The sequence below is a fragment of the Jaculus jaculus genome, chromosome 11 (assembly GCF_020740685.1).
Source record: "Jaculus jaculus isolate mJacJac1 chromosome 11, mJacJac1.mat.Y.cur, whole genome shotgun sequence".
NCBI classification, from domain to species: Eukaryota; Metazoa; Chordata; class Mammalia; order Rodentia; family Dipodidae; genus Jaculus; species Jaculus jaculus.
In genome coordinates, this window is record NC_059112.1 from 89,958,018 (window position 1) to 89,985,607 (window position 27,590).

A 27,590-nucleotide genomic window follows, 5' to 3' on the forward strand; every position below is an offset into this window, starting at 1 on the left:
TTACAATTTTTAAGATTTTACTTACAAAAATCCCAATGACACAGGTGTCCATCAAGTTGAGGGCTCATAAACAAAAACTGGTGAATCATACAAGAAAACAGCACATAATCAAAAAAAAATGAGATGAGATGGGGGGCTAAGTAGATGGCTCACTGGGTAAAGTGCTTGCCCCCAAGCAGGAGGACCGTAATTCAAATCTCCCAAACCACATAATAAAGGTGGGCACAGGATTGCATGCCTGTAGTCCCAGCTCTGGGGAGGGGGAGACAGGAGACTCCCCAGGTACAGCTCACTGGCCAGTTAGTCTAGCTGAATCAATGAGCTTCATGTTCAGTGGGAGACTGTCTAAAAAGTGATTGAGGGCTGGAGAGATAGCTTAGCCATTAAGCCTCTTGCCTATGAAGCCTAAGGACCCAGATTCGATTCCCACATAAGCCAGATGCATAAGGTGGTGGATGTGTCTAGAGTTCGTTTGCAGTGGCCTTCTCCCCACTCCAAAAAAATAAATAAATAAAATATTTAAAGAGAGTGATTGAAGTCACCCAACACTTACCTCTGGCCTACACACACACACACACACACAAGGAGAGAGAGAGAGAGAGAGAGAGAGAGAGAGAGAGAGAGAGATGAGATGAGATGTACATACACGTGCTGACTGCAATTCAGTGCTTTAAAACATGGTGTCTGCGTTTGCTTTACAAATAAAGCCTGAGGGAGGGTGAGCTTTACTTCCCAGTGAAAACTTCTATCCATCCTCAGGAAATCAGCTTCCAAGTTCAGCACAAAACTACCTGTAAATCTCAGAGCGTCCACAAGATGGCGCAAGATTCCTACCATGTAGAAAATCAGGGTTAAAGAAGTGGCACAGAGATTAAAAATTGAAGCTAATGTCAAAGACGTCTTGTTCCTGTCTAGAGACAAGGTTGCCAGCCAAAACACATTTGAACCTAGAGACTTACCTGAAATACCATGCTCAAGTTACAGACTGTTTTAAATGTCTTCCAGTGACATATTTATCACCAGTACTTGATCATCTTAAATACATTCCCAGGGACTGTCATCAATATACATACATCCCACTTGTAGAGAGAGTCGGGAGAGTGGGAGGGAGGAAGGGAGAGAAAGAGTTTAATTTTTTTTTTTTTTCTGGAAGAGCTCATAGACTCAAAACTTGTCCAAGTGCTGAGAAGTGACAGTGGAGTGTTCAGCACTGAGACATCTCTGTCACACTCTCCAAGGCTCAGGGACCCTTGCAGAAGAGGAGGCAGAAAGAAATGAAAGCCAGAGGACAGGGAGGAGAGCTGTGGAATGCTGTCTTCCAGACACGCGCTGTGGTCTTCATGGCCTCACCGCAGCTGTCCTTACCTGCAGCATTGGACCCGTCACCATGCCGTCATGAATGATGGAAGAGGGCAAAAGAAAAAAAGCCATCGAGCCGGGCATGGTGGCGCACACCTTAAATACCAGCACTCTTGGAAGGCAGAGGTAGGAGAATCAGTGTGAGTTCGAGGCCACCCTGAGACTACATAGAGAATTCCAGGCCAACCTGGGCTAAAGTGAGACCCTACCTCGAAAACCCCCCAAAAAAGCCATTGAGCTCAAAGATGGACTAGTTCCAAAGAATAAGCTCTGTGTATGGGGGAGAGGGAACAAAAGGAAATAAAGGGAAAGGGTTATGATCAAACTATATTATGTCCATGTACGAAAATTGTTCATAGAGGGCTGGAGAGATGGCTTAGTGGTTAAGGCGCTTGCCTGCAAGCCTTTGGACCCAGGTTCAACTCCCCATAATCCAAATATGCCAGGTGCACATGGCGGTGCATACGCCTGGAGTTCGTTTGCAATGACTGGAGGCCCTGGCACATTCATTCTCTCTCTCACTCTCTCTCAATAAATAAGTAAAAATAAAATTTAAGAAAATTGTTCATAGAAATGATTTTTAAGGGCTCATAGTCACAACCCTATTAAATAATCTCCTCATTTCACAATATTAAACTATTCATTGTTGTTTTTTAAATACCCAATCCTCACCAAGTTATGAATAGCCCACAAATGGGAATAAAATTTGGTGAGTTAAGCTTTTGATAAAATAATAAACGTTTTCAAAACTCATCACACAAAAATAAGGTCTATTTGTGATTTTGACAATTTCCTATCAGTTTACAATGGACTAGGCCAGTTCATTCCTGGTCTCTCATGCACAAGACTCCAGGGTTTGGTCTTGAAAAGATTTTTTGGTCAATGAATAAACCTCAGCAGTGCCCTAAAGAAAGAAAAGCTGGAAGCTCCCAGTGGTTCACTGTCTCTGCTGCCCATTACCATGGGCTTTCCTTTAAGCTAAAACTCTCTCGGAAGTGATTTCATAAACTGTGCTGCGGCCTTGAGTGCTGCGGAGCACACGAACCCAACATGCGACCCGCTCACTTCATTCACAAACATTTTTCTTTGCAGACCTAAGAATTTTCCCCACGACAGTAAGTGTATGTGTCTTGAATCTTGATTTTTAAAAGTATAACAGCCATCTTACCACCTGTAAGCCACTTCTTCAAAAAAGAATTTAAACTCAAAAAGCACACTGCTTATAAACCACAGGGCTCAAATGACCACCTCTCGATAACATTTTGTACTAACAACTGATCATATCTATAACAGTATTTTATATGTGATAACCCAAGTGAGTGTAGTTTTCCAGTGTATTTCTTTCCAGAAGCAGTGGTTATATAACTAAGGTCATTTTCTCAGAATTTGAAGGGAATGTAAATATTGGAAGATGTCAATACAGTTGAGAACACACACCAGTGCCAGGCTAGCCCCAGTGCTGGGGGTGAGGCAGTGGGCACAAGGAGATCGATTTTACAGCAAATCTAAGAGTTACAGCATTCTGCGTGCATTCAGGAAACACATGACAGATCACATGCAGACATGAATGGTAAACCCACAGACCTCAACCATGGGCATGGAAATGATGCCACGGGGCTAAGAATTTACCTTTGGTCCCTTGATCTCCAACTCGAAACCAAACAATTTTCAGACAAGACTCAGGAACTGTTTTATTAAATTGAACACAAAAAAAGCCAGTTATAATATTGTCAAGCTTTATCAGAAATCAGTACATAAGTGAGAATGCACAGCCAAAATGAGCCATCAACAAAAGCAGTATAAATTTTAAATAACTTTCAGATTCCTATGTTCAATGTGCTGAAGAAAATAAAAACAAAACAGCAATTCCAATTTCAGAATTCACAGTTGATTGGTTTAATCCCATGACATGTCTGTCATTTCTGTAGCCCCAGAACTGAAGCAGATTTTCAAAGCGGTGACTGGCCTGTAACCCACACAGCATGCTCAGATCCTAACCCCCGCCCCCCACGACATGTACAGAACATTGTATGGCACAACCCCAATATCATGGCTGGGGCTGGCATTTTGTAGTCCATCCTTTATCAAAGGTAAGGTTCTGGTGAAACAGCAAAAGCAAGTTTAGAGTTTGCCATCTGATTAAATGAGGGGTTCTAAGCACTCCCTCGGTTCCCCAGCGCACATGCTAACTTTAACACAAGAACTGTCAGTGAAGACAAAAATCATTTTTGCTTGTGGATCCGGAGCACTCAGCCAAGAGAGACCACGGCATCGCGGAGGACACGTGGGGCGCTTTACGGCAGAACCCGGCATGTGACAGTAAGGCATTTCAAAGACAACATACACACACAACCACCCCAAAGCATCGTGATCATCAACATGGAATTGACATTACGAAACCACGCACGTTCCAGAAGAAGACCGAACAATGACCAGCCACTCCAAAGAGCTTTGTTCCCAGAAATGCCATTGACTCGCTGAGGAAAAAAAAAATCCGCGTGCTTTGCCTTAAGACATCAGCATTCATCCTCACTTGGACTTGCTCTCCCGTAAAAGTCCACCAGGCAGACAGCACACAAGCAGCGGATGAGAGGGGACACTCTCCGTCACGAGTGAGGGGTCACCGCGGCACTTACACAGAGTTGTAAGTGAATCGTGGAAACAAAACCTGCTGAACCCTGCCCTTGCTGGTGTTCAACAGGGCAGTGAGATTTTAGCAACTGCTTTGGGCATCACTAAAAGCAATGACACCCCCCTCCCAGTCAAACCTGGCGACACATACCTGTCATCTCAGCACTGGGCAGGTGGAGGCAAGAGAATGAGGAGTTCAAGGTCATCCTCAGTCCAGCCTGGGCTATAAGAGACCCTGTCCAAAAAAAAAGAAAAAACTATGACCATAAAAATGTTTTTAAAAGAATTCAGAAATGTCTAAAAATAAAAGTCTGACTAGTGAAAAAACAAGTCTGTTCTTTTTAAGGTCCCAAAGGAATTCTGTGTTCAGTTATAGAAACTACAAATCTCACCAAAAGAGCATGAGATTACCATTCGGGAACATTTAAATTTCAATTCTGATTTAGTTCTGCCTAGCCAATCTTCATGAACTAGAGCAAATTTCTTCAATTCCACACATTTGTCAACAAAAAGTGGACACAGAAATAAAGGCATGTCAAAAAAAGAAGAAGAAAAGTTTTCTAAACGTGACTAGAGTAAAGCCAAAGGCGGCTGGTAGAGCTCCAAGGTCCACGGCTCACTCTCTCACTGGACAGCGTGATCATGTTCTCACTGGACAGCGCATTATGTTCTCACTGGACAGCGCGATCATGTTCTCACTGGACAGCGCATTATGTTCTCACTGGACAGCGCGATCATGTTCTCACTGGACAGCGCGATCATGTTCTCACTGGACAGCGCATTATGTTCTCACTGGACAGCGCGATCATGTTCAGTTCTGCTTCTCACGCCTGCAGAAGGCACAGTGCTCAGGGAATTCAGAGCAGGTTCCTCAAGTAAACCAAGAGGCTCAACTCTGCAAACTAGTTCACTGGTTATCTGAACAGCTGGTCAAGTGTGACTTAACCCTTTCCTGCCCATCTGCCTTTTGGCAGAGCAGCTGGACATTGGAAAGGAGAGCCAAGGAGAGAGAGGAATGGAAGCCAGGTGAGAGGAGCCACAGGTTGGTAGCAAAAGCCCCAAGCAGTTCTCTGAAGAAACACCGTGAAGGAAGGGGGAAAAAAAGAAAAGAAAAAAAAAAAACCTCTTAAATGGAGCTGGGAGTGGTGGCACACACCTTTAATCCCAGCACTCAGGAGGCAGAGGTAGGAGGGTCACCATGAGTTCAAGGCCAGCCTAAGACGACAGAGTGAATTCCAGGTCAGCCTGGGCTAGAGCAAGAACTTACCTCAAAAAAGAAAAAACCTCTTAATTGAGGGATGAATGACAAGTAAGAGTTCAAAGCACCAACTCTAGAAAACTCCAGTTATGAAAAGAAACACAAACTGAATAGAAACTGAAGTCCACGGGAGAGAAACAAAAATGTGTGTGTTGGCTCAGGTTATCAACCTCATACACTGCTTTCAAAGGGATGGTAATATGTATGGGCCCAGGACTCTTCCGCTGTGCAACTCTGCTGATATTAATATTTAAACAAATATTAAATCCTAGTTAGTGATACCCACGGGAAGTCCACTGTCAAAATCCTGATGGACTGACTGGAGAATGGGATAATGGGCAGGTGGGAAGACATGAAAATTAAAGTTTGGTAAAACTCTGGAGGTCAGATGTTGCAGTAGTTTTGTTGGAAAATGCTTTCACCTTTGATACATGTCCAAAGTTTTTCATAATAAAATGTTGTGGAACATCTCCATAAGAGATATAGGTTAGCAGTGTGTTTTAAAGACTGTGAACATTCTGGAGATTTAGAATTTTCAACTCATTGAAGTAAGGAAATTTTCATTTTGAAAAGTTCTCAACCTTATTTGGGAAAATACTTCCCAAATGAGTCAACACAATCTACAATGACTGTGCCAGGCAGTCTCTTTATATGCTTTATTTGCAAATTCATAATTTTCTCTACAGAAAAGACAAGTTGGAACAAGTGAATACAAGTGTAACACACCAAGGTGATGACTGTTGCCAGCTGGGGTGACTGGATTCCTTTTCAGGGTGTATGGCTCCCCATCAGTAATACCAGTTTCACCTGATATCAAATTGAGATTGCATTAAATTAAAAAGAAAATAAAGAAAAAAAAAGAAAACAAGATGTTAGAAGATAATTCCCACAGACCTTCGTTATTTCAAGCTATCTATGAACAGTGGTTGATGGTTATAATTTTGTCATCTCTACCCTCTGTGAAATACTAACACTTGCTAAAGGCACTCATATTCTGGGCTTAACGGACACAAGGTCACATGAGACCCTAAGCCAGTACTTTTTTTTTTTTTTTTTGGTAGCTACAGAGAAAGGGAATTCACAAACAATCCCCACTCATAATGAGAAGGAAACAGGAAGCAGCTATCACTAAAATGTCTCACAAGAAGCTATTTACACAGCTACCTGTCCACTCAGTTATGTTGGCAGCCGTAGCTCACAAGGCTTCCCACACCAAGAATACAACAAAAATACTTTTTTTTTTAACTATATAATAACTCTGAACAGTGATCTGCCAATTATAAATAAGAGTGAGTCAGGTAGAATTACTTAAACACTTGTTCAAAACTCCATGAGCGTTTTACCTGCGGGGGTAGAAAAGGTTTCCATTTAGTGCTCAAGAAGCTCGCCTGTCTTTAGCTCACAGCACACCTAGGTCCTCAGCTAACACTCCAGCCTAAGTTCTGCCGCTCGCAGAACAAAGCAAGTCACATTCCAAACCCTCCTTTCCAGGCCTCTTTGCACACAGCACTGGGAGGACATTGCTCTCCAGACACAAGCAAGACTAGTTCACAGGCCACCAGACAGCCTCAGACTGTCACTGCTTTTAGTCCCAGGAAACACGGGGGAAATAAGTCCTAAGTCCCACCATTAGTCCTCAGACTGTATCTACACAGGAAGATTGAACCAGGTGTACACATAGATACATAATATACCTATACTGAAAGTGTGTATTTTTTTTTTCTTTTCTCCTCTTCTCCTTGTTCAAATCATAGACAGCCAGTGACAAGCAAGTGTAGAGTTCTACAGATCAGTTCTGTGAGCCTTGGAAGACCCAGGGATATGCAGCTACCTCAGCCATAATCCCTGTTGCAATGTCAGGGTTCCACACTCAATGTTTGCTGACCAATGAGTTAAAGGGCGCAGAGTTGGTGAACAAGTGCTTTCCAAACAGAATTGCTTGAAGACGTATCCATCCTGTTAGAATGCAGTGCAGAAGAGACGAGCAGAGGGACATCAAGGATAGCAGACGCACAGTCAGTCACAAGTCACAGAACACTGCAAACAAAGACCAGCACAGTATTCTTGGTTCGGGGCAGAGTTCAAAAGAGCATAAGACACACTCAGTTTTGTAACTGAAGTTTAAAAAAAAAAAACTAAAACACTTTGAAGGCATATGGAATCCAATCTTCTAACTGAAGCATAGACAGTTTCTTTTACAACTGTTTTCCCTCTCTCAACACCTTAGGAGAGCTTCTGGTTATCTTCATCACTGCTTTTCATGACTGTGTGCACAGGGCTACTCCCGAGAATGCACTCTGATGCTGTGAGCTCTTAGAGAGGATACTGAAATCTACTGAATTTTGGAGTAAAGGTCTTCCTTCCTTTAGGCCTTTATCCGTGAACATTGGTACACAATTCCCAGGGGAACCCTGGGCGCAGGTCCCAGAGTATGTGGTAGAACAAGACCTCAAAACATCAAACACATAGAGCCCTCACCTTACCGACCAACAGGCCGCCACAGCCCGCTTTGTACAGGGAAAGACCTGCCTCGAAAGGACGCATGCGCGTGAGAAATTGCACCATGCAGCTGTGACCACCCCGTCACCCTCCGGACGGCAGAACACTGCGGGGCAGCTAACCAAACTATGACCTGCGGCACAGGGGATTGGGCCGCTGTTCAGTCATCCGTGTCACCTCTAAAATGACCATGGAGTGATGGATCAACTTCTAGAGCTTGGGAACTAGAAACCAATCGCGTTATCATAGGCAACCTGGCACTGAAGTATCATACAAAACAAACACATCACTCTTTTTAGTGCAAAGAAATAGAGCAAGTTAAGAAATAACATTATAAATCTAACGTCTCTCGTTCAAAGAAAATGCGCTTATGCGTTCGCAACATCCATTAAGGGCATTGGGGAACTGGAAACCTGAATTCATGGGCTTGAAAACACGTCAAGCCCTTAAGTCCACTGCTTTTTGTACATAGATAATCAAAGTGTTCAGTGGGGGAAATGGGGAAGCATGTCCTTTGATTTCATTTCCAGAGGAAAAAGTGAACACAGATGAATACGACTTTTATAAAAAGGTATCCATGATCATTTAGCCTTATCTGACATAAAGACTCAGTGAAATTCTCTCTAGGGTATCACATAAAACCGAGGATGAGGACATAGACATACAAACATACCCCTATGCTGAGAGAAAATGAGTTGTTTTTTTTAAAAGTCATCATAGAACCAAGTGGCCAGCACTATGTTGAAATCTACCAAAGAATTATACTTAGCAGCAAAATGAGTAGCCAAGGGACTGACAGGCCCTAAAATGTCCTAAGCCAATCAACTCTATAGATCGCTGCAAAAAAAAAAAAAAAGTTACTAGACTAAGAATTGCAGAAGGAGCTAAAATGTCAACAGAACATTTTTTCATTCTTCAGTTTCTGGGAGAAAAAAAAAAATTACAACCAATGTTCCTTTGCAATCAATCATATAAGACAGAAAAAACTGGTCCTCCCCTAGAACACCATCCTGAGGTGAACTTGTGATCTTGTGTCCCAACCACCCAACAGTATTCTGAGGTGTCACGGAGGAGGAGGGATGGTGGGAATTTTCTTTCTCCCATCTTATCACCTTAGAATTCTCAAGTTTACACTGGAATTCTCAAGGTTATGTGGGAGCTTTCCTTTGCATTGCTGACCTAAGTGATCAAAGGTGCATTGAGCACTTTGTGAAATCTATACACTCCAGTCTTCTTGCTGAATGCAGCCCTTCCCAAAGAAGCAGAAATGGGCGCTGATATTATTCACATGATGTTAAGACAGTAAACAGAGAGGATGCAGTTAATGAAAGCTCATGTAAAACTCCATTGGTCCATCTAGGCACATGCTATGGCTTTATATTTAAAAAATAATACTATCATGATTATCACATATCAAAGTCATCTAAGTTTATCGTATCTTCAAAAAGCCAAGAAAGAAAACAAAATGCATATGTTTTTCTACTGGAAATGATATCAAAACTCTATCAGCTTTTTGAAAAACAAATTTCTATCTACAAAATGGTAGATAGCAGTATATTTAGGAGAGCCAGGAACTGGCAGGATGGTATAATAAGAATGAGATCATCAAAAACCTGGCAAAGTTAAAGATGTGAACTTTTTGGTTGAGACTACCCCATAAATTCATATTTACTACCAGTGAAATTCTAAAATGAAAAACCAAACACATTTCCCTAAATCAGCTGAAAAATAAAAGTTTTAAGCATATCCATCTTCAACTCATTAGATGTTCAAATCTGGGGTCTGGAAACCCCATGGTCCAACTAGGAAATGAGCTCACTGGAACTGAGGCAGGTGGGGGAGGGGAGAAGAGGGAAGGAGGTGGAAACGGAGCATGTGAAATTCATAACTAGGAATGACGTTACCTGTTTGGAAGAACACACGCACTTTGGGAGGGTATGAATTCAAGAAAGCCTGCTTCTCAGATGGAAGGACAGATCACAGGGAAACGATGTCATGGGAAAGACCCTATTACATAATGTAACAGTGCATCTTAGTGACATCGAGCCATGGTTCCACAGTAGCCTTGGGAAATGGAGATCTCTGTCTATGTTTACTATGATCTGAGGTTAAGAACTCAAAACAAATTTCCATCAAACGGGACACAAAACTAAAATTGCAAAAGAAGATGGTGTTCTTAAACAGTCACAGCTCTAAGTCATCAGGCTAGTAGGCCAACAGAACTTAGCCAAGATAAAACGTTTCTGATGGGGTAGATAGGGCACATGCTGTAAGACGCTCAACAGTTGGCCAGGAAAAGCATCATGACCCAGGAAGCATGGCTCCCTCTCCCCCACCCCCGATCTGACGTCTTATGGTACCACTGCATGTTACTTGTGTTAACACGAAAGCAGAGGATCGGACTCATATCGGAAGGGTCACCAAGCAGGGCGAGTTGACGGGAGGCAGACACGAGGCAGGACGGACTGCTCTATGTGAGTGTGACAGCATTATACGTATCCCAGGTTCTCCATCTCGCTCCTGTACCGCTGCTCAGACACCTTGCTCTTGTGTTGCTTGCTCTCTAAGTGTTGCCGGAACTCCATCTCCTCGCCGGCTCCCACGTTGCACATGGAGCAGTAAAACTGGCCACTTGGAGTGACACACATGGCTAGGTCGCGCGGAATTCTCTGCCGAGAGCGGGGGTTGAAGTAAGGACCTGCTGGAGTTAGAGGCAGAAGCTAAGTATGACCCATTCTCACAGTCACTTCTTGTCACCACATCTCAACGCAATGTCCCCTGCCGCCCCATCCATTTTGAATACTTGGTCCTCAGCTGATGGCAACTTGGGAGAGTTTGGGAAGTGAACCCTTGCTGGAGAAGGTGTATTGTTGGGGAAGGGCTGAGGGGTGTTATAGCCCACCCTTCCCTTGCCAAAGCTTACCTCTCTTAGGCTATTTCTACCCAGATGATGAGACTAGACATGCCACTGTGCTGTCTGTCTGTCATGCTCTCCCTGCCATGATGAAAATTCCCCTCAAAACTTCAAGATGAAATAAGCCCTTTCCTCCCATAAGCTGCTCTTGGCCAGGTGTTAAAACAACATGAAGCAACAAGGGCTTAAAACAACATGAAGCAACAAGAACTTAAATGCTACACTTGTAATCCAAAATTCAAATGACAGAAGATCCTTAAATGAAGAAGCTCGTGGATTATTCTTTTTCTTTTTTTCTTTTTTTGATTTTTCAAGGTGGGGTCTCACTCTAGCGCAGGCTGACCTGGAAATCACTATGTAGTCTCAGGGTGGCCTCAAACTCGCGGTGATCCTCCTACTGCTACCTCCTGAGTTCTGGGATTTAAAGGGTGCACCACCTCACCCAGCCAAGAGAGAGAAAAATAATGGGCACATCAGGGCTGAATTCTTTAATTACAAGTTTACATAGGCTCAATCTACAAGAATAAAAATAATTCCCCAACAATTGTCAGAAAGTTCACTATAGAGCAGTGGTGGGTTGATTCAGGTGTCCCCATAAACTTACATGTTCTGAATGCTAGGTCCCAGGCTGGTGGCAATTTGGGAATTGGATCCTCATGGTGGATTGCTGGGGGTGGGCATATGGATACTATAGCCAGCTTCCCCTTTGCCAGTGTTTGGCACACTCTCCTGCTGCTGTTGTCCACCTGATGTTGGGCAGGAGATGATGTCCACCCTCTGCTTTTGCCATCATTTTCCCCTGCCATCAAGGAGCTTCCCTTTGAGTCTGTAAGCCAAAATAAACCCTTTCCTCCCACAAGCTGCTCATGGCCAGGTGTCTGTTTTCTGCCAGCAATGCAAAGGTGATTACAACAAGAGCCAAGCCCATACATTAAATGGCTATGCCTCTCAAAATGGAATGCAATCCTTTAGCTGAGAATCATGGCTCATACCTACTATCCTGGCACTCAAGAGACTAAAGCAGGAGGATCGCTGGGAGTCTGGGACCAGCCTGAGATGTAGAGTAAGACCCTTTCTTAAAAATAGTGGTGCTAATACTTTAACTCACATATTCTATTTCTAAGAATTATCCTAAGATAACATTAAGCATTTTTGCACAGGGAGTCACTTCAGCAGTGTTTAAAACAACAAAACTGTATGGGAAGGAGAAATCCAAAAATAGGATTTGAAAAATTATGGTAATGAATGCAGTGGAAAATTATATAGCGAGCTACAAATGTTGCTCCGTGGTAGCACACTTGCCTAGCTTGCATAAAGCCCTGTATGCCGTCCCCAACACCACCAAAAAAATAAAAATTAAGCTACCAAAAAATGCTTTTCTCGACTGCTATAATAATAAGTAATGCTTTCTCAAAATACAGGGTATTTTTGTAATTTGTTTATGAGAGAGAGAGAGAGAGAAAGAGAAATTGGTGTTCCAGGTCCTCCAGTCACTGCAACCAAACTCCAGGTGCATGTACCACCTTGAGCACATGTATGACCTTGGGTTTTCACCTTGTGTATCTGGCTTATATGGGACCTGGATAGTCAAACATGTGTCTTTAAACTTTACAGGCAAGCATCTTAACCACTAAGCTATCTCTGCAGCCCTCAAAATACAGCGTTTGCTACATCCTACAAGCTTGGATATATTCGATATACTTTCATTACTGTTTTGTTCTAAGAATTTTTCTTTCTGAGATGAATTCTTCTTTGAACCATGAGTCATTTAGAAGTACTTTAACATTCTCAAACAAACACAAGTTTATTTTATTTTGCTGATATATTTCATTGTATTCTAATCAGAAAACATAAGCAATTTTACCATCATCCTAAAATTTTTTTTTTTTTAATTTTTGAGACAAGCCCAATAGACTGCCCCCTTCTTTTTTTATGAAAGGCAGAAAGAGAGAGAGAGAGAGGATTGGTGCACCAGGGGCTCCACCACTGGAATTAAGCTCCGGGCATGTACACCACCTTGTGTGCACTTGTGACCTTGCACGCTTGCATCACCTTGTGTGTCTGGCTTACATGGGACCTGGAGAGTCGAACACGGGTCCTCAGGCTTCTCAGGCAAGTGCCTTAACCGCTAAGCCATCTCTCCAGCCCCTAAAATTTATTTTGATATTAGTACATCTATGCAGCCTGGCATTTTTTTTTTTTTTTGCTTGTAAAATTTGAAAATTTATACTTATTGTAATTAGCAATATGTTTAGACTTTTATTAATTACACTGATTGTATGTTCTATATGGGGTTTTTTGTTGTGGTTTTTTTTGGGGGGAGGGGTTTGAGGTAGGGTCTCAGTCTAGCCCAGGCTGACCTGCAACTCACTCTGTGGTATCAGGCCAGCCTTGAACTCACAACAATCTCTTGAGTGCTATGATAAAAAGGTGTGTACCACCACACCCAGCTAAAAGTATTTGTTTACTTATTGATTGCTTGGTTGATCTGATATATATTTTCAGGCCTGCACATGCCATATTTTCCAGTTATTACCTGGGGGCTGGGGATCTGACCTCGGGTTCTCTGAGTTGTATGGCTGGTACTTTATCCACTAAGCTGTCTCCCCAGTCTTGTGCATTTTTTTTTTAACTTGCCAGTTTTGCTTTATAGAGACCTTTGTTTGTTTTATTTCTGATTCACATAAATGATTTCTGCTGGCAGGAACAGTATTGGAGATGAGGTGGGGCAAGGGTGCAGAGAACATCCCTGTTTGTGTCAGCTTCTGAACTGAGTGCCTGCCACAGAATCCCAGAGCCGCATTTCCGGAGCCCACACATATACGGATGCCACTCCCAACTCACAGCCTGAAAATCACTCTAATTCATTTGCTGGTTAAAGACCGCTGATAACGCCAGGCGTGATGGCGCACACCTTTAATCTCAGCGCTCAGGAGGCAGAGGTAGGAGGATCACTGTGAGTTCAAGGCCACCCTGAGACTACATAGTAAATTCCAGGTCAGCCTAGGCTGGAGTGAGACCCTACCTCAAAAAACTACACACACACACACACACACACACACACACACACACACTCACAAAGACCACTGATAGAAACCAAATTTGTGAGACTTTAAACCAAGAAGCCCATGTTGATAGCATGCCTTACATATTTCAACCAGCACACATCAGCAAAAAAAAAACATAAAGTATCATAAGAGACTCTAAAACATAGATGGTTGCTTGAAAACCAAGATTAAATAATAAAAGCAATGAGGAATAAACAATGAAGAACAGAAATAAAGACCCATCTGAAAAGACACTAAACCAACTGAACAAAGCGATGACTAACCCCATTTCACAGGGCTGCCAATGACTACTCAAAGAAATCAGAGCAAGAAAGATCATTTGCAGAGTGGATATGGAAATTTCCAAGGTACGTGGAAACTCACAAGATACCTGAATTGTTCTGTACTGCGTACATATTTCTCCTATGCATCATTTTAAATTCATTCCCTTCTCTCCGGGTCCGTCTCTGACCCACCTCTGAGGAGTCCCTGGAGAAAAAGACATTTAAAAAGAGTGAGTCCTCCAAACAAGAGCCCGTTTCAACTGTGTCTTTAAAGGCAGTTGTCTCGCATAGCAACGTGGCCTCAGAGAAAATGGCAATACCTACGAGAATGAGTTACTCTGGGCTTCGGCGAGCCGCAGCTTCTTGGCATGATTCTTCCCTTGATAGTGAGCCTGGGCCACTGCCGGGGAGCTGAAGGAAGCGTCGCAGAGCTTACAGTAGTCATTCTCTGTGGCCAGGATCACTCTGCCCCCCGGCTTGCAGGACCCCATCTAACAGCAAGGACCCAAAAAGAAACATGTTTTTAAAAGCATGGACCTCTTCCTCCTTACGTCTTCAAAAAAAAAAAAAAAAAACAAAGAAAAAAAAAATAGGGGCTGGAGATAAGGCTCAGCAATTAAAGTGTTTGCTTGCAAAAGCTAATGATCCAGGTTCGATTCCCCAGTCACCATGTAAAGCCAGAAGCACAAAGTGGAACATACATTTGGAGTTCGTTTGCAGTGGCTGGAGGCTCTAGAGTACCTATTCATTTTCTTTCCCTCCCCCCCCTCCTTGCAAATAAATAAATATTTTTTTAATTTATTTGAGAGACAGAAAGAATAGGTGCACTGGTGTCTCTTGCTGCTGCAAATGTACTCCAGATGTATGCCCCGTTGTGCATCTGGCCACTTTACATGGGTACAAGGGAAGTGAACCTGATTTAGCAGGCTTTTCCAGCAAGTACCTTTAACCACTGAACCATCTCCCCAGTCCCTTAAAGGTCCTTCTGAGACCTGAGAAACAAGCAAAGAATGTGGCATGACCACATGCACTCAGCTTTACAAGAAAGGAAATCATTAATTTCAGGAAGAAAGGGAGGGGGGAAACTGGGAGACCTTTAATCACACTTTTGTATCATCACCTACACACGACAGCAGCAAATGGCTGAATGCTACCTCTGTTGAAGACACATTAAAATGAGTTTTAAAATTCCAGTGTGGGAGAATTAGAGCAGGAAATAATAGTCATAGATAAATCAGCCTAAAACCTCTTTTCCAGGAAGAGCCAAGTTTGCTTAGAAGCCATTGACAAGCATTTGCCAAGTACCAACTGTCTACTGTGCATGCTGCCTTGAGCCAAAGGGACAAGCAGTTGCGTATCTTTAAAAGCTCTTGTCCCCATAAAGCCTAAAGACACCTATGGTTATACAACCAGGACGAATAACTAGCAGATCCAGACAACTGTACTCAGGGTGGGAACAGCATGTTAAAGGAAACTTAACACAGCAAGCACTGCACTTCACGAGCTGACAAAAAGTTACAGACTCAGTTCTCACTAGAGAAGAGGAACGTGTACAAGGACGGTTCTGGGTACCGAGACATCTCGGGAGCGGGTCAAGAGGACAGCACTCTTTTCAGAGATTCTCGGGACAGGACGTCTGACTTTGAAACTCACAGAGGCCTACACAATGAAAAGTGGCTCTGGGGTCTGGGGAGATGGCTCAGAGGTTAAAGGTGCTTGCTTGCAATACCTGACAGCCCGGGTTTGATTTCCCAGTACTCACATAAAGCAGGATGCACAAAGTGGTGCGTGCATCTGGAGTTCATCTGGAGTAGCAAGAGGCCCTGGCATGCCCATACTCTCCCTCTCTCTCTCTCTCTCTCTCTCTCTCTCTCTCTCTCTCTCTCTCTCTCTCTCTTCTCTTCTCTCCCTCCCTCTCCCTCTCTCTTCTCTTTCCATGCAAATAAATAAATTAAAAAACAGCCAGGCATGCTTGCGCATGCCTTTCATCCCAGTACTCAAGAGGCAGAGGTAGGAGGATCGCCATGAGTCCAAGGCCACTGTTAAACAGCATAATGAATTCTAGGTCAGCCTGGGCTAGAGCAAGACCCGACCTTGAAACTCCCCCACACCCCCCTAAAAAAAAATGAAAAAAAGGCTTGCTAGGGGCCTAAAACATTCCCTAGAAGGGGCCAGCTGCCCAGCTCCACAGCAGCATTAAGGGTTCTCTGAATCCATTCTTAATACATCTCACTTGCCCCAGGAAGCTGAGAAGTGCTGGGATCGCTGTCCACATTTTCAACCCTAAACCACAGTCAGAAAAGTAAAATTATACCTTGGTCTTACATGAAATGAAATTCTTGCTCTATGATACTATAAAACATGTAAAACCATGGAAAGTTACTTCAAGTTCCAGAGCTAATAATGTCCCTGCCTGCGAGGCTCGTGCTGCTGGCCAGGGGACAGCACTTCACATAATCAGGCCGATGAGCTGGAGCAGGTACAAGCATTAAATGAGGCCAGGGTCCAGGGCTAGCAAGAAGCAAGTAAGATGCCTGCCCAATATACAGTTTTGTTTTGTTTTGTTTTGTTTTGTTTTGTTTTGTTTTGTTTTGTTTTGTTTTGTTTTGTTTTTTGAGATACAGTCCTACTCTAACCCAGGATGCCCTAGAAATCACTCTATATCATCCAGGCTGGCCTCGAGTTCATGGTGATCCTCCTACCTCAGCTTCGTGAGTGCTGGGATTATAGGTATAAGCCATCACACCCAGCTGGTACACAAAATTTAAGAAAGTATTAGAAAACCAAAATAAGCAAGATAAATAAAGCTTTAATGGATTTTTAAAAAATAAAACCAAATGCAAAAATACATAATAAACTAGGGCTGGAGCAATGAGTTAGCATTTAAAGGTGCTTGCTTGCAAAGCCTGATGGCCTGGGATTAAGTTCCCCAGTACCCATATAAAGCCAATTGCATGCCCTTACTCATTCTGTCTGCCTCCTCCTCTCTCTCTCATAAACAAATAAGTAATGAAACATATAAACAAATAAATAAATATATTTAAAAATTAATGTTGAACAAAAATTTGTTAATTAGCCAGGCATGGTGGTGCACGCCTTTAATCCCAGCACTCAGGAGGCAGAGGTAGGAGAATCATTGCTGAGTTCGAGGCAATCCTGAGACTACATAGTGAATTCCAGGTCAGCCTTGGTTAGAGTGATACCCTACCTTGTAAAACCAAAAAAAAAAAAAAAAAGGGCTGGAGAGATGGCTTAGCGGTTAAGCGCTTGCCTGTGAAGCCTAAGGGCCCTGGGCCTAAGGGCCCTGGTTCGAGGCTCAATTCCCCAGGACCCATGTAATCCAGATACACAAGGGGGTGCATGCATCTGGAGTTCGTTTGCAGTGGCTGGAGGCCCTAGGGTGCCCATTCTCTCTCCTGCTTGCTCACTCTCTCTCTCCCTGCCTCTTTCTCTCTCTGTCTGTTGCTCTCAAATAAATAAATAAAAATAAACAAAAAAATTAATTACTAAAATAAGAGGCTCAATAATAATGTCTCACTAAGCTGGCTGTATTGTAGTCTGAGGCAAAAGGAAAATCAGTACTTACCTTTTTTTTTTTTTTTTTTTTTTTGATGTTTTCTTCCCACTGACATGTGTACATTAATAGTGACTTTTTTTTTTTTTTTTTTTTTTTGCATGTGTGTGCATGCATGTGAAAGCCAGAGAACAAACTCGGGTGTCATACTAAGAAACACTACCCATTTGTTCTTGAGCTATGATCTCTCATTGGCCTGGAGCTCACCAAATAGGCTAGAATGGCTGGCCACGGAGCCCAGGGACCCTCCCGTCTGTCTCCCCAGCACAGGCACATACCTCCTTGGTCAGCATTTTATGTAGGTGCTGCAGACCTCGCGCTTGCCCTGGCCTGTATTGCCCAGACCAATACTGATTCTCCTAAGTATTCTACTAAAATACTTGCCTTCAATACAGAGTTGGCTCAATATCCCCTCAAACTCTGTGCCCAAGTGCATCCCTCAACTCATTCCCAGACCTGAAAGAAACAGCAGCAGGCAGCCGGGTGCCTGGTGTAATAAGTTCTCTACTACAGTTATTATTTTTGACCATTGTGCTGTTCCGTAGGCAACTATTTCCAAAGCAGGTTAAAGAATAGAACCTTGAGTTCGAGGCCACCCTGAGACTACATAGTGAATTCCAGGTCAGCTTGAGCCAGAGTGAGACCCTACCTCAAAAAATAAAAAAAAAAAGAATAGAACCTAGAGGCTGGAAAGATGGCTGAGCAGTTAAGGCACTTGGTTGCAAAGCCCAAGGACCCAGGTTCAATTCCCCCATAAAATGAGATGCACAAGGTGGCGCATACATCTGGAGTTCATTTGCAGTGGCTAAAGGACCTGGAGTGCCTATTCTCTCTCTCTCTTTCCCCTTCCTTCCCTCCTCCCTCCCTCCCTCCCTCCCTCTTTCTCTCTGTCAAATAAACAAAATTAAACTAATAATGGAACCCATATTTCAAAGACTAGTTAAGCGCAGAAATATCTGGCGTGAATGACCTGCTCTGTCACCCCAAGAGCAAAAGGAACTCTCAAGAATGTCTCCTAACACTAAGTGCAGAAGCCTTTATACTAGCCCTCGGCAGGAAGGCAAGTAAAGCGCAGTCTCAAGAAACTGCTCTGACAACCATAAGACAAAATACAACATAATGAACTGCAAGGAAGAAATAAAGCACATGAGCAGAATTAACAAGAAGAATAAACAAGTTTTGCTTTAAAAAAAAAATCTCTTTTTAGTACAAGGCCCTGGGTTCAATATCTAACACAGAAGAAAAACCCCAGGCATGGTGGCACACATCTGTAATACCAGCGCTTGTAAGGTACGGGCAGTGGGATCTGGAGTTCAAGGCCAACCTTAACTATATTACAAGTTTTAGATAAGCCTAGGGTATACAAGAACCTGTCTCAAAATATATCAATAATTTTTTAACCTCTTTTTATTCGGGACATAACCTAGACACTCAGGCATTTGGGATCATTTAGGCAGAATTCTGAGATAGTTTATACCTATCTCAAGTAACAACGCTTGCTTCATCAGCTCATGAGTGACATGAAATCCAGAGAGAAATCTCCAGATTTAAAGATTGTTGCAAACATCAAATCCAGCACACAGCTCAATATGTTAAAAGTACCAAGAACATCCTTCCAGGGGACTGTCCAGATATACTCAGGAGAACATATGGCTGATGAGTTTTTACTCATGACTGTGCATAAGTCCTTTCACTTCTTCTCACCTGTGGAGGGACAGGAACGAGCGGCGTGGCCGTAGGCTCCGCGGCGCTGCTCATCCGGGAGGGAGGAGGACAGCTATTGGCTGCATAGTAATTTCGGAGTTTCTTACCATGATTTTTTCCCTAGAGGTAAAAATAAAGTGGATAATCACTATGATGAAAATTTGTCAAAGTGAGCTAATCTATGTGTTTAAATAAATTTAAAAAAAAAAACAGCAGTACTAGTGATATGTTACTGCTTCACGGAGATATGACACCAATAAACAGAACTTTAGCCAGTTTATAATGACCAGATCTTGACGAATAAGAGCCTATCATCTACGGGCTGGGGCGATGGCTTAGTTGGTCAAGTGCTTACCTCACAAGCACAAGGACCTAAGTTAGATTCCCAGAACCCATGTACAACTGCTGAGTGTGGTGACGTGTGCTGTAAGCCCTACACTGAGGCTCGCCGGTCAGCCAGGCTAGCCTGAACTAGACCAGTGAGAGACTCTGTCTCAAAGCAAAACAAACAAACAAACAAAAAAAGGGCACTCAGCACCTGAGGAAGAATACCCTAGACTGTCCTCCAGCTCCCACATGGGCACTGCACACACACATGCATCTGCACACACATGAGCATTACAGGCGTGCATCTGCACACACGTTAGCACATATGCACATGCATCTGCACACACGTTAGCACATCCACACATGCCTCTGCACACGCATGAGCATTACACACACATAAAAAGAGTCTATTATTTGGTTCTGGCTGAAAGATTGTACTTATCTGGAAAAGAAAAGAGAATGAAACCAAAAGACATTAATTTCCTGTGTGTTGATGTAAATGCACCTCATTCTTTGGTGATGTGTTCTCCACAGTTTGTTGCCATTCGTCCTCCGCTGCTGAAGCAGAAAACTCATGACACTGTGATCTAATCTACTTCAGAAATGACGAACAAAACGCATAACCCAACCCGTTCTACAGAAGTGAGCACCAGCGCACTTAGAAAGGATTTTTGTGCACACCAGGTCACTCACTGCTCACAGTAAGAATTTACTGGTCTCACTGATCTCCAACTGCCAGGAACCGCCAATGGGATCGGGGTGCAGAGGAACCAAGACCCCAAAACCTTCCCAGCCCAAAGCCCTTCACACGCAGCACAGCGGCCTGAGCAGCACCGCAAACCTCTGTTATGGTTGAGGGGCCTTTCTTGTCTTGTTTTCAAGTGATTCCCCACATGCCTATAATAAATACAAACGCGTGGCAAGGGTTAAACCCACTCTGAGTAAGATAACACAGCAGGTCTTTTTGTTTAACACCTTGTAAAATTCAAACCCATGGGCAAAAACATTTGCCATCTACCATATGCTAAACCTGAGATATAGACTGATTAGTATACAGCCTCGAGCCAGGCACGTAAGCCAGTCATGCAGGGAGCCAAGTTTCATCTTCTCAACATCTGAACGCTGGTGATGTGCTCTTGTGGTCACCACAGTGGCCTCTAGAGTCAAGTTCACGGTTCCATCTATGCCTACATCTCAGCATGACACAACTGGCCTGCCTTCCTTACAGAAAAAAAAAAAAAAAAAATGTCCTCCTCACCATCTTCTACAGCTCCCCGTGACGCTCTCCTCCTTGCCTTCTCCACCAGATCCTGAGCTCTGCAGCCCAAGGCCTCACTCTTAGCCCTTTTCTTTCTCCATCCATACTCCAGGTGGTTTCACTCAGCCTCACAACTCTGTAAGACAATTAATTAGCTGATGGCGCCTGTGATATTAATCTGGATTGTCAACTTGACTGGAGCTGAAATCAAGTGAGAGACGTGCCTCTGTGCAGGTCTGTGAGGGCACGTTCCCGGGAGCACTGACTTCGAACCGAAGACACTTCCCCAGGATGGGCAGCACCTTCTGCCCCGGCCCTGATATAAAGCGGTCTGGGGGAAAAGCAATGCTGCTTTTGTCTGCCTGCCTCTACCCTGTTGCTGCCACCCTTTGCTGGCATCGGAACCCATCATCTATCTGCAGCCTCTCAATAGAACTCAAGACCAGTCGCTCTCCAGAAGTCCTCCAGGCCTTCAGCATCATATTGGGACTTAGGGACTAAGCAGCCTCTCCAGGGTACAGCCAGCCATTGCTAGAAGACCCAGTTGGCAGAATGAAAGCCAGTCTAATCAATCCTCTTGGTAATATATATTCATTCTATCTGCCTTTCTCCTCTAGTGAACCCTGGCTGACACAGCTCCTGAACTTGGATCCAACACCCTTCTTGTCACCTACTCTTTGGACTCTTAAGAGGGCCATTAAACTTAACATAACCTTCATTTTTTCCCCCATAGCATTTTTACCACTACCCCTGGTATATGCCCACAATATCAGTAAATGCCACCACCATCCACCCAGCTACTCAAGAAAAGCCCAGGAGCCATTTTCTTGGATCCACCTTTCTATAGCCCAACATTCAGTCTATTAGCAAGCCCTGGCAGGCTGCCTTCAAAATATAACCATGCCATTCATTTTTCTTCTCTCCACGGACACTAAGTGTAACCAACACCTCTCACTTGCTCCAAAAACTCCTCCTCACCAGTCTCCGCTTTCAATCTTCTTTTTAATATTTTATTTTCTTTATTTGCACACAGAGACAGAAAAAAGAGAGAGAGGATGGGCACACAGGGCATCTTGCCACTGCAAACAAATTTCAGACCCATGTAAAACTTTGTGCATCTTGTTTTATGTGGGTACTGGAGAGCTGAACGTGGGTCCTTAGACTTTGCAGGCAAGCGCCTTAACTGCTGAGCCATCTCTGCAGCTCTGCTTTCAATCTTTTGTCCTTGGAACTCTCATCATAGCCCAGAGTGACAATTTCAGACAGATACCAGGTCATGTCACTCACTCAAAATCTTCCTGAGAGGGCCAGGGATGGCTTTCAGTGGAGGAGCGCTTGCTTGTTTAGCATGTGCAAGATCCCCAGTTTGAACCGCAGTATCCCAGAAGAAATCTTCCAGCTGCTTTTCATGGACAAGTTTGACTTCTAAGACCACACTGAGCTCGGGCTGGCTGCTCACTGTGGGGCCTTTGTACCTGATGTCACTTCGGACTAGAATGTGGCTCTTTCAGACCTCTGCAAGGAGGGTTCTTGCCTGGAACCTACAGCCTCATTTTATAACATATCTTATGAATCTGATGTCATGTCCACCACCCCTCATCACACAGCACACATGGGCATGTATGTACACACACAAACACACTATCCACCATGCCCTTGCTCTGTTCTTCCGATGGTCACAGTGAAATCTCCCAATGCCTCTGTGCTAATTCACCTTGCCTGATTTCACCTTTGCAATATTCATCGATGCCTCAAATAATAGGGTTGATTTATTTGTCTTTTTTTTCTTTCTTCCATTCTGAAATGTAGATTCCTTTAAAATACGGACCTTGGAATTAGAAAGGTGGCTCTACACTTAAAGCCGCTTGCTTTAAGTTGTACATGGGTTCTGTCTGCCTGAGTTCAATTCCCGCTCACCCATGCATACCAGACATAAAGAGAGGTGCAAATGTTTGGTGTCCGTTTGCAACAACAAGAGGCCCTGGTGTCCTCTCCTCACACATACGTTCAAATAAATAAATAAAAATCTTTTCTATCTTATTTATCCTCCTTTTCCCTATGCCTGGAATGTTTTCTAACAATAATTACCAGCTGGATAAAAGAATCAGGTATCGGGCTACAGTGATGGCTTAGCAGTTAAGGCACTTGCCTGGGAAGCCTAAGGACCCAGGTTAGATTCTCCAGGACCCACTTAAGCCAGATGCACAAGGTGGCACATATGTATGGAGTTCATTTGCAATGGCTAGAGGCCCTGGTGTACCCATTCTCTCTCTATCTGCCTCTCTCTCAAATAAAAAATATTTAAAAAGAATCAGATATCAGGCTGGAGAGATGGCTTAGCAGTTAAACGCTTGCCTGTGAAACCTAAGGACCCCGGTTCAAGGCTCAATTCTCCAGGACCCACGTTAGCCAGATGCACAAGGGGGCGCACGCATCTGGAGTTCGTTTGCAGTGGCTAGAAGCCCTGGCGCGCCCATTCTCTCTCTCTCTCTCTCTCTCTCTCTCTCTCTCTCTCTCTCTCTGCCTCTTTCTCTCTCTGTCACTCTCAAATAAATAAATAAAAATCAACAAAAAAATTTTAAAAAAAGAATCAGATATCATAATTAGAGTGACTAAACAAAAAAACTACTAGGGAAAAACATAAAATTTCTTTACTTCTGCATGAGTATGTCACGTCAGGCTCTCTGAAAAGGGAAGACCAGATCACCTTAAAAAATGAGTAAAAGAAAAAAAAATTAAAAGAAAATGAGAAAAAGCTTCCAGGGCAGAAGTGGAAAGTGTTAGCTGAGGAAAAGAAGCAAAGGAGACAGGAACAAATGAGAAGAGCGTCCAGGACATGCTCCAGGACTCTACAGCAGAGTGTAGGGAAGAACAAAACTCCAGGAAATGGCATGGATAAGGCCTGCCTGTCAGGTAAGATGGAGATCAAACAATGTTATTGTGGCTTGGAAGACGTTAACAGCCAGTACATGTCATCCACAATAGATCAGGAAGACAGAGATGCCAGCTTGAGAAGTAGGTCTGGAGCAAGAGGAGTGCTGGGAGCAAGACAATGGCTAGAATGAGGAAGGAAGAGCCAAACACTGTGAAGAGATAAAAAACAATGCGAATAGTATTTACTGATTTTTTTAAAACTGGTTTCTGGGCTGGAGGGATGGCATAGCGGTTAAGGCATTTGCCTGCAAAGCAAAAAGACCCAGGTTCAATTCCCCAGGACCCACGTTAGCCAGATGCATAAGGGGGCACATGTGTCTGGAGTTCATTTACAGTGGCTGGAGGTCCTGGCACACCCATTTTTTTTCTCTCTCTCCCTCGGTCAAATAAATATTTAAAAAAAATTTTTTAAATGAAGCCAGTGACCTAGAATTCACTATGGAGTCCCAGGGTAGCCTTGAACTCTTGGATATCCTCCTACCTCTGCCTCCTGAGTGTTGGGATTAAAGGCGTGTGTCACCATGCCCGGCAAGACAAAAAAATTTTTTTAAGTAATTCTATAAAAACAGGAAAATAATCCTACAATTCCAAGCAAGTAATAGTAGCAATTTCTTTACCTATAGTCATGACACATGACACATGCAGTTACAATTGATCATATGTGGGCTGGAGAGATGATTTAGCAGCTTAGCCTAATGACCTGGGTTCAATTCCCCAGTCCCTCCACAAAGCCAGATGCACAATGTGGCACAGATGTCTGGAGTTTGTTTGCAGTGGCTCTAGGCCCTAGCACACTCATTCTCACTCCTTCTCTCTCCCTATTGCTCACTCTGCTTGCAAATAATAAAAATTAAAAACAAAAAAAATGAAGCCAGGCATGGTGGCCCATGCCTTTAATCCCAGCACTCAGGAGGCAGAGGTAGGAGAATTGAAGCCACCCTGAGACTCCACAGTGAATTCCAGCTCAGCCTGGGCTAGAGTGGGACCCTACCTTGGAAAAAAAAAAAAAAAAAAACTGGTTTCTCACAATCCTTTTAAAATGTTGAATAGAGTAGTTATCTTGCCTAATGTTGCTGAGCCAGGATTCTAGTCCAGATCTGTTAAGTCCCCAAGCACATAAGCACTTGGGTATAGCATAAGCCCCACTTGAAGTGTGTTCTGACCCTTCTCAGTCTACTGCAAGTTCTCCTGGATAGGAGAATTATGAGAACCTGAAAATTAGTTGAGATTATTGCTAGGGAGTTAGCTAATCTGTGCAGTGCTTGCCGTACAAGCATGGGGACCTGAATTTGCCATCCAAAGCCTACATGAAAACGCTTGTAAGGCTGGGGAGATGGTTTAGCGGTTAAGGTGCTTGTCTGCAAAGCCTAAAGACCCAGGTTTGATTCTCCAGTACCCATGTAAGCCAGATGCACAAGGTGGCACATGCATCTAGAGTTCGTTTGCAGTGGCTAGAGGCCCTGGCATACCTATTCACTCTCCTTCTCTCTTTCTCTTTCTCTCTCTCCCTCCCTCTCTCTCTCTCAAATAAATAAATGAAATATTTCTTAAAACATGCTTGTAATCCCAACAGTGGGAAGGTGAAGGCTGGCAGATCCCTGGGGCTTGCTGGCCAGCCAGTGTGGTCTACTTGGCAAGTTTCAGGTCAATGAGAGACCCTGTCTCAAAAAAGGCAGACTAGGCTGGGCATGGTGGCGCACGCCTTTAATCCCAGCACTTGGGAGGCAGAGGTAGGAGGATTGCTGTGAGTTCGAGGCCACCCTGAGACTACATAGTCAATTCCAGGCCAACCTGGGCTAGAGTGAGACCCTACCTCGAAAAATCAAAAAAAAAAAAAAGGCAGACTACATTCCTGACAATAACACTCGGGCTGTCCTCTGCCCTCCACATAACCCACACTCTGTACACACATGTACACCCATGTACACGAATCGGCACACTCACATTTTATTTTATTTTTATTTATTTGAAAGAGAGAAAAAGACAGAAGAAAAACGGGCATGCCAGGGCCTCCAGCCGCTGCAAGCAAACTCCAGATGCATGCGCCACCTTGTGCATCTGGCTAACATGGGTCCTGGGGAATGGAACCTGGGTCCTTTGGCTTTGCAGGCAAGCACCTTAACTGCTAAGCCATCTCTCCAGTCCCACACTCACATTTTTAAAATAGTAATTTAGCTAAGATACTGACCAAGACATGAAGGAGCTAGAAGAACAACTTATTTTATTTACTTTTCTAACATTTTGAAAACCTCTAAACATAACAACAAAGCACTCTGATTATAACCCTGTCATGTTACTTTGTCTCCCCTCACTTAATCCCCCTCCACTGAACCAACTAGTTCCTCTTCTACTTGTTATCATTTCTTCTTTCTTTCTTTCTTTTTGCCCTCATATTATGCAGGTCTTGGGCAGGAAGGAAAACAACTGTATGGTCATAAACGCAGCCACCACTGTGGAGTAGAGTGTGCCAAGGCACTGCTGCCCATCCCTTGGCTTCTACTTCTCTGCGGCACTTCTTTCACAATCGTCCCTGAGCCCTGGAGTTCAGTGCTAAACATTCATCTACCACTTCTGCTCAGCACTTTGGTGAGTCTTCAGTGGATAATCCATTTTAAACGGTGTGTGCCAAGACGAGTGGAATGCCGTAACAGAAACCAGAGTGCAACAGGCCAGGATGGACACAAAATAAGATGGGAAAAGGACAGTCATACCAAACTCTGAGCGCAGGAGAGAATAGGAAGGAAGGGAGGAGGCGGCACTGAAAATACAGGGTAAGTTGGAAAGTCGCTACTGCTAGTTTAATTTTTTTTTTTTTAATTTGAGAGTGACAGAGAGAAAGAGGCAGATAGAGACAAAGAGAGAGAGAATGGGTGCACCAGGGCCTCCAGCCACTGCAAATGAACTCCAGATGCGTGCGCCCTCTTGTGCATCTGGCTAAAGTGGGTCCTGGGGAATCGAGCCTCGAACCAGGGTCCCTAGGCTTCACAGGCAAACGCTTAACCGCTAAGCCATCTCTCCAGGCCCAAATTCACAGTTTTTATTATGAATTAAGACCACTGCATTCAGCGCCAATATTCTAAAACTACTTCACCCTGTCCTGTTTCTCTCTCTAATTAGCATAGCTAATATGCTAGGCTGCTATCTGGAGACCAAGGACAAACAGCAATCTATGTTTACTGCAGATTTTAGAAATGTACTTTGAGTACCTAGCTCTTTTCCAGGAGACTATGGAAATTAGCAGATAAACTGGCAACTGGCAACAATGGATGCTTAGCTAACTTTATTCCGTTCATGCATTTTGTTTTCTTAAAAGTTTCTGTTGCCGGGGCGTGGTGGTGCACGCCTTTACTCCCAGCACTCGGGAGGCAGACGTAGGAAGACTGCCATGAGTTCGAGGCCACCCTGAGACTCCATAGTGAAATCCAAGTCAGCCTGGGCTAGTGTGAGACCCTACCTCAAAAAAACAAAAAAGAAAAAAAAAAGTTTCAGTTCAAGAACTGGGGAAATGGCTCAGCAGTTAAGAGCCCTTGCCGCTTAAGCACGAGGGCCTAAGACCACTTGAACTTGATTCCCCAGAACCCACATAAAAAGCTAGGCATGGTCAGGCCAATCTGTAACCCTAGTCCAAATGAGGAGAACTTCTGGGGCTCAGTGCCCAAAACCAGCTGCTGCAGGTTGAGGGAAAGACCCATCTCAAGGAAGTTCTCTGCTGAGCCATAGAGAAGGACATCAGAAGTTCTCTGGCCTCTGTGTGTTTGTATACAATGTACATCTGTGCACACACGCACATACCTACCGTAC

The 27,590-nt window shown here is 43.7% G+C and overlaps 1 protein-coding gene across 3 annotated transcripts in view; it reads right to left on the reverse strand.

The window, feature by feature from the left end:
* Window positions 1–5,889: 5,889 nt before the first annotated feature.
* Zmat3 (zinc finger matrin-type 3) overlaps window positions 5,890–27,590 on the reverse strand; it is a 33,188-nt gene continuing 11,487 nt past the window's right edge. The window contains exons 3-7 of one of the 3 annotated variants that reach the window (XR_006639593.1): window positions 19,271–19,390; window positions 14,317–14,483; window positions 14,100–14,197; window positions 6,943–10,448; window positions 5,890–6,055 (exon numbers count right to left, since the gene is read on the reverse strand). Coding sequence is in view for 2 of the 3 variants with exons in the window: in XM_004652328.2 (XP_004652385.1) it covers window positions 10,237–10,448; window positions 14,100–14,197; window positions 14,317–14,483; window positions 19,271–19,390 (597 nt within the window). In the remaining variant the exon portion in view is untranslated. Of the gene's footprint in view, window positions 10,449–14,099; window positions 14,198–14,316; window positions 14,484–19,270; window positions 19,391–27,590 lie in introns of all 3 variants that reach the window. The other 2 variants (XM_004652327.2, XM_004652328.2) reach the window with 2 other exon arrangements.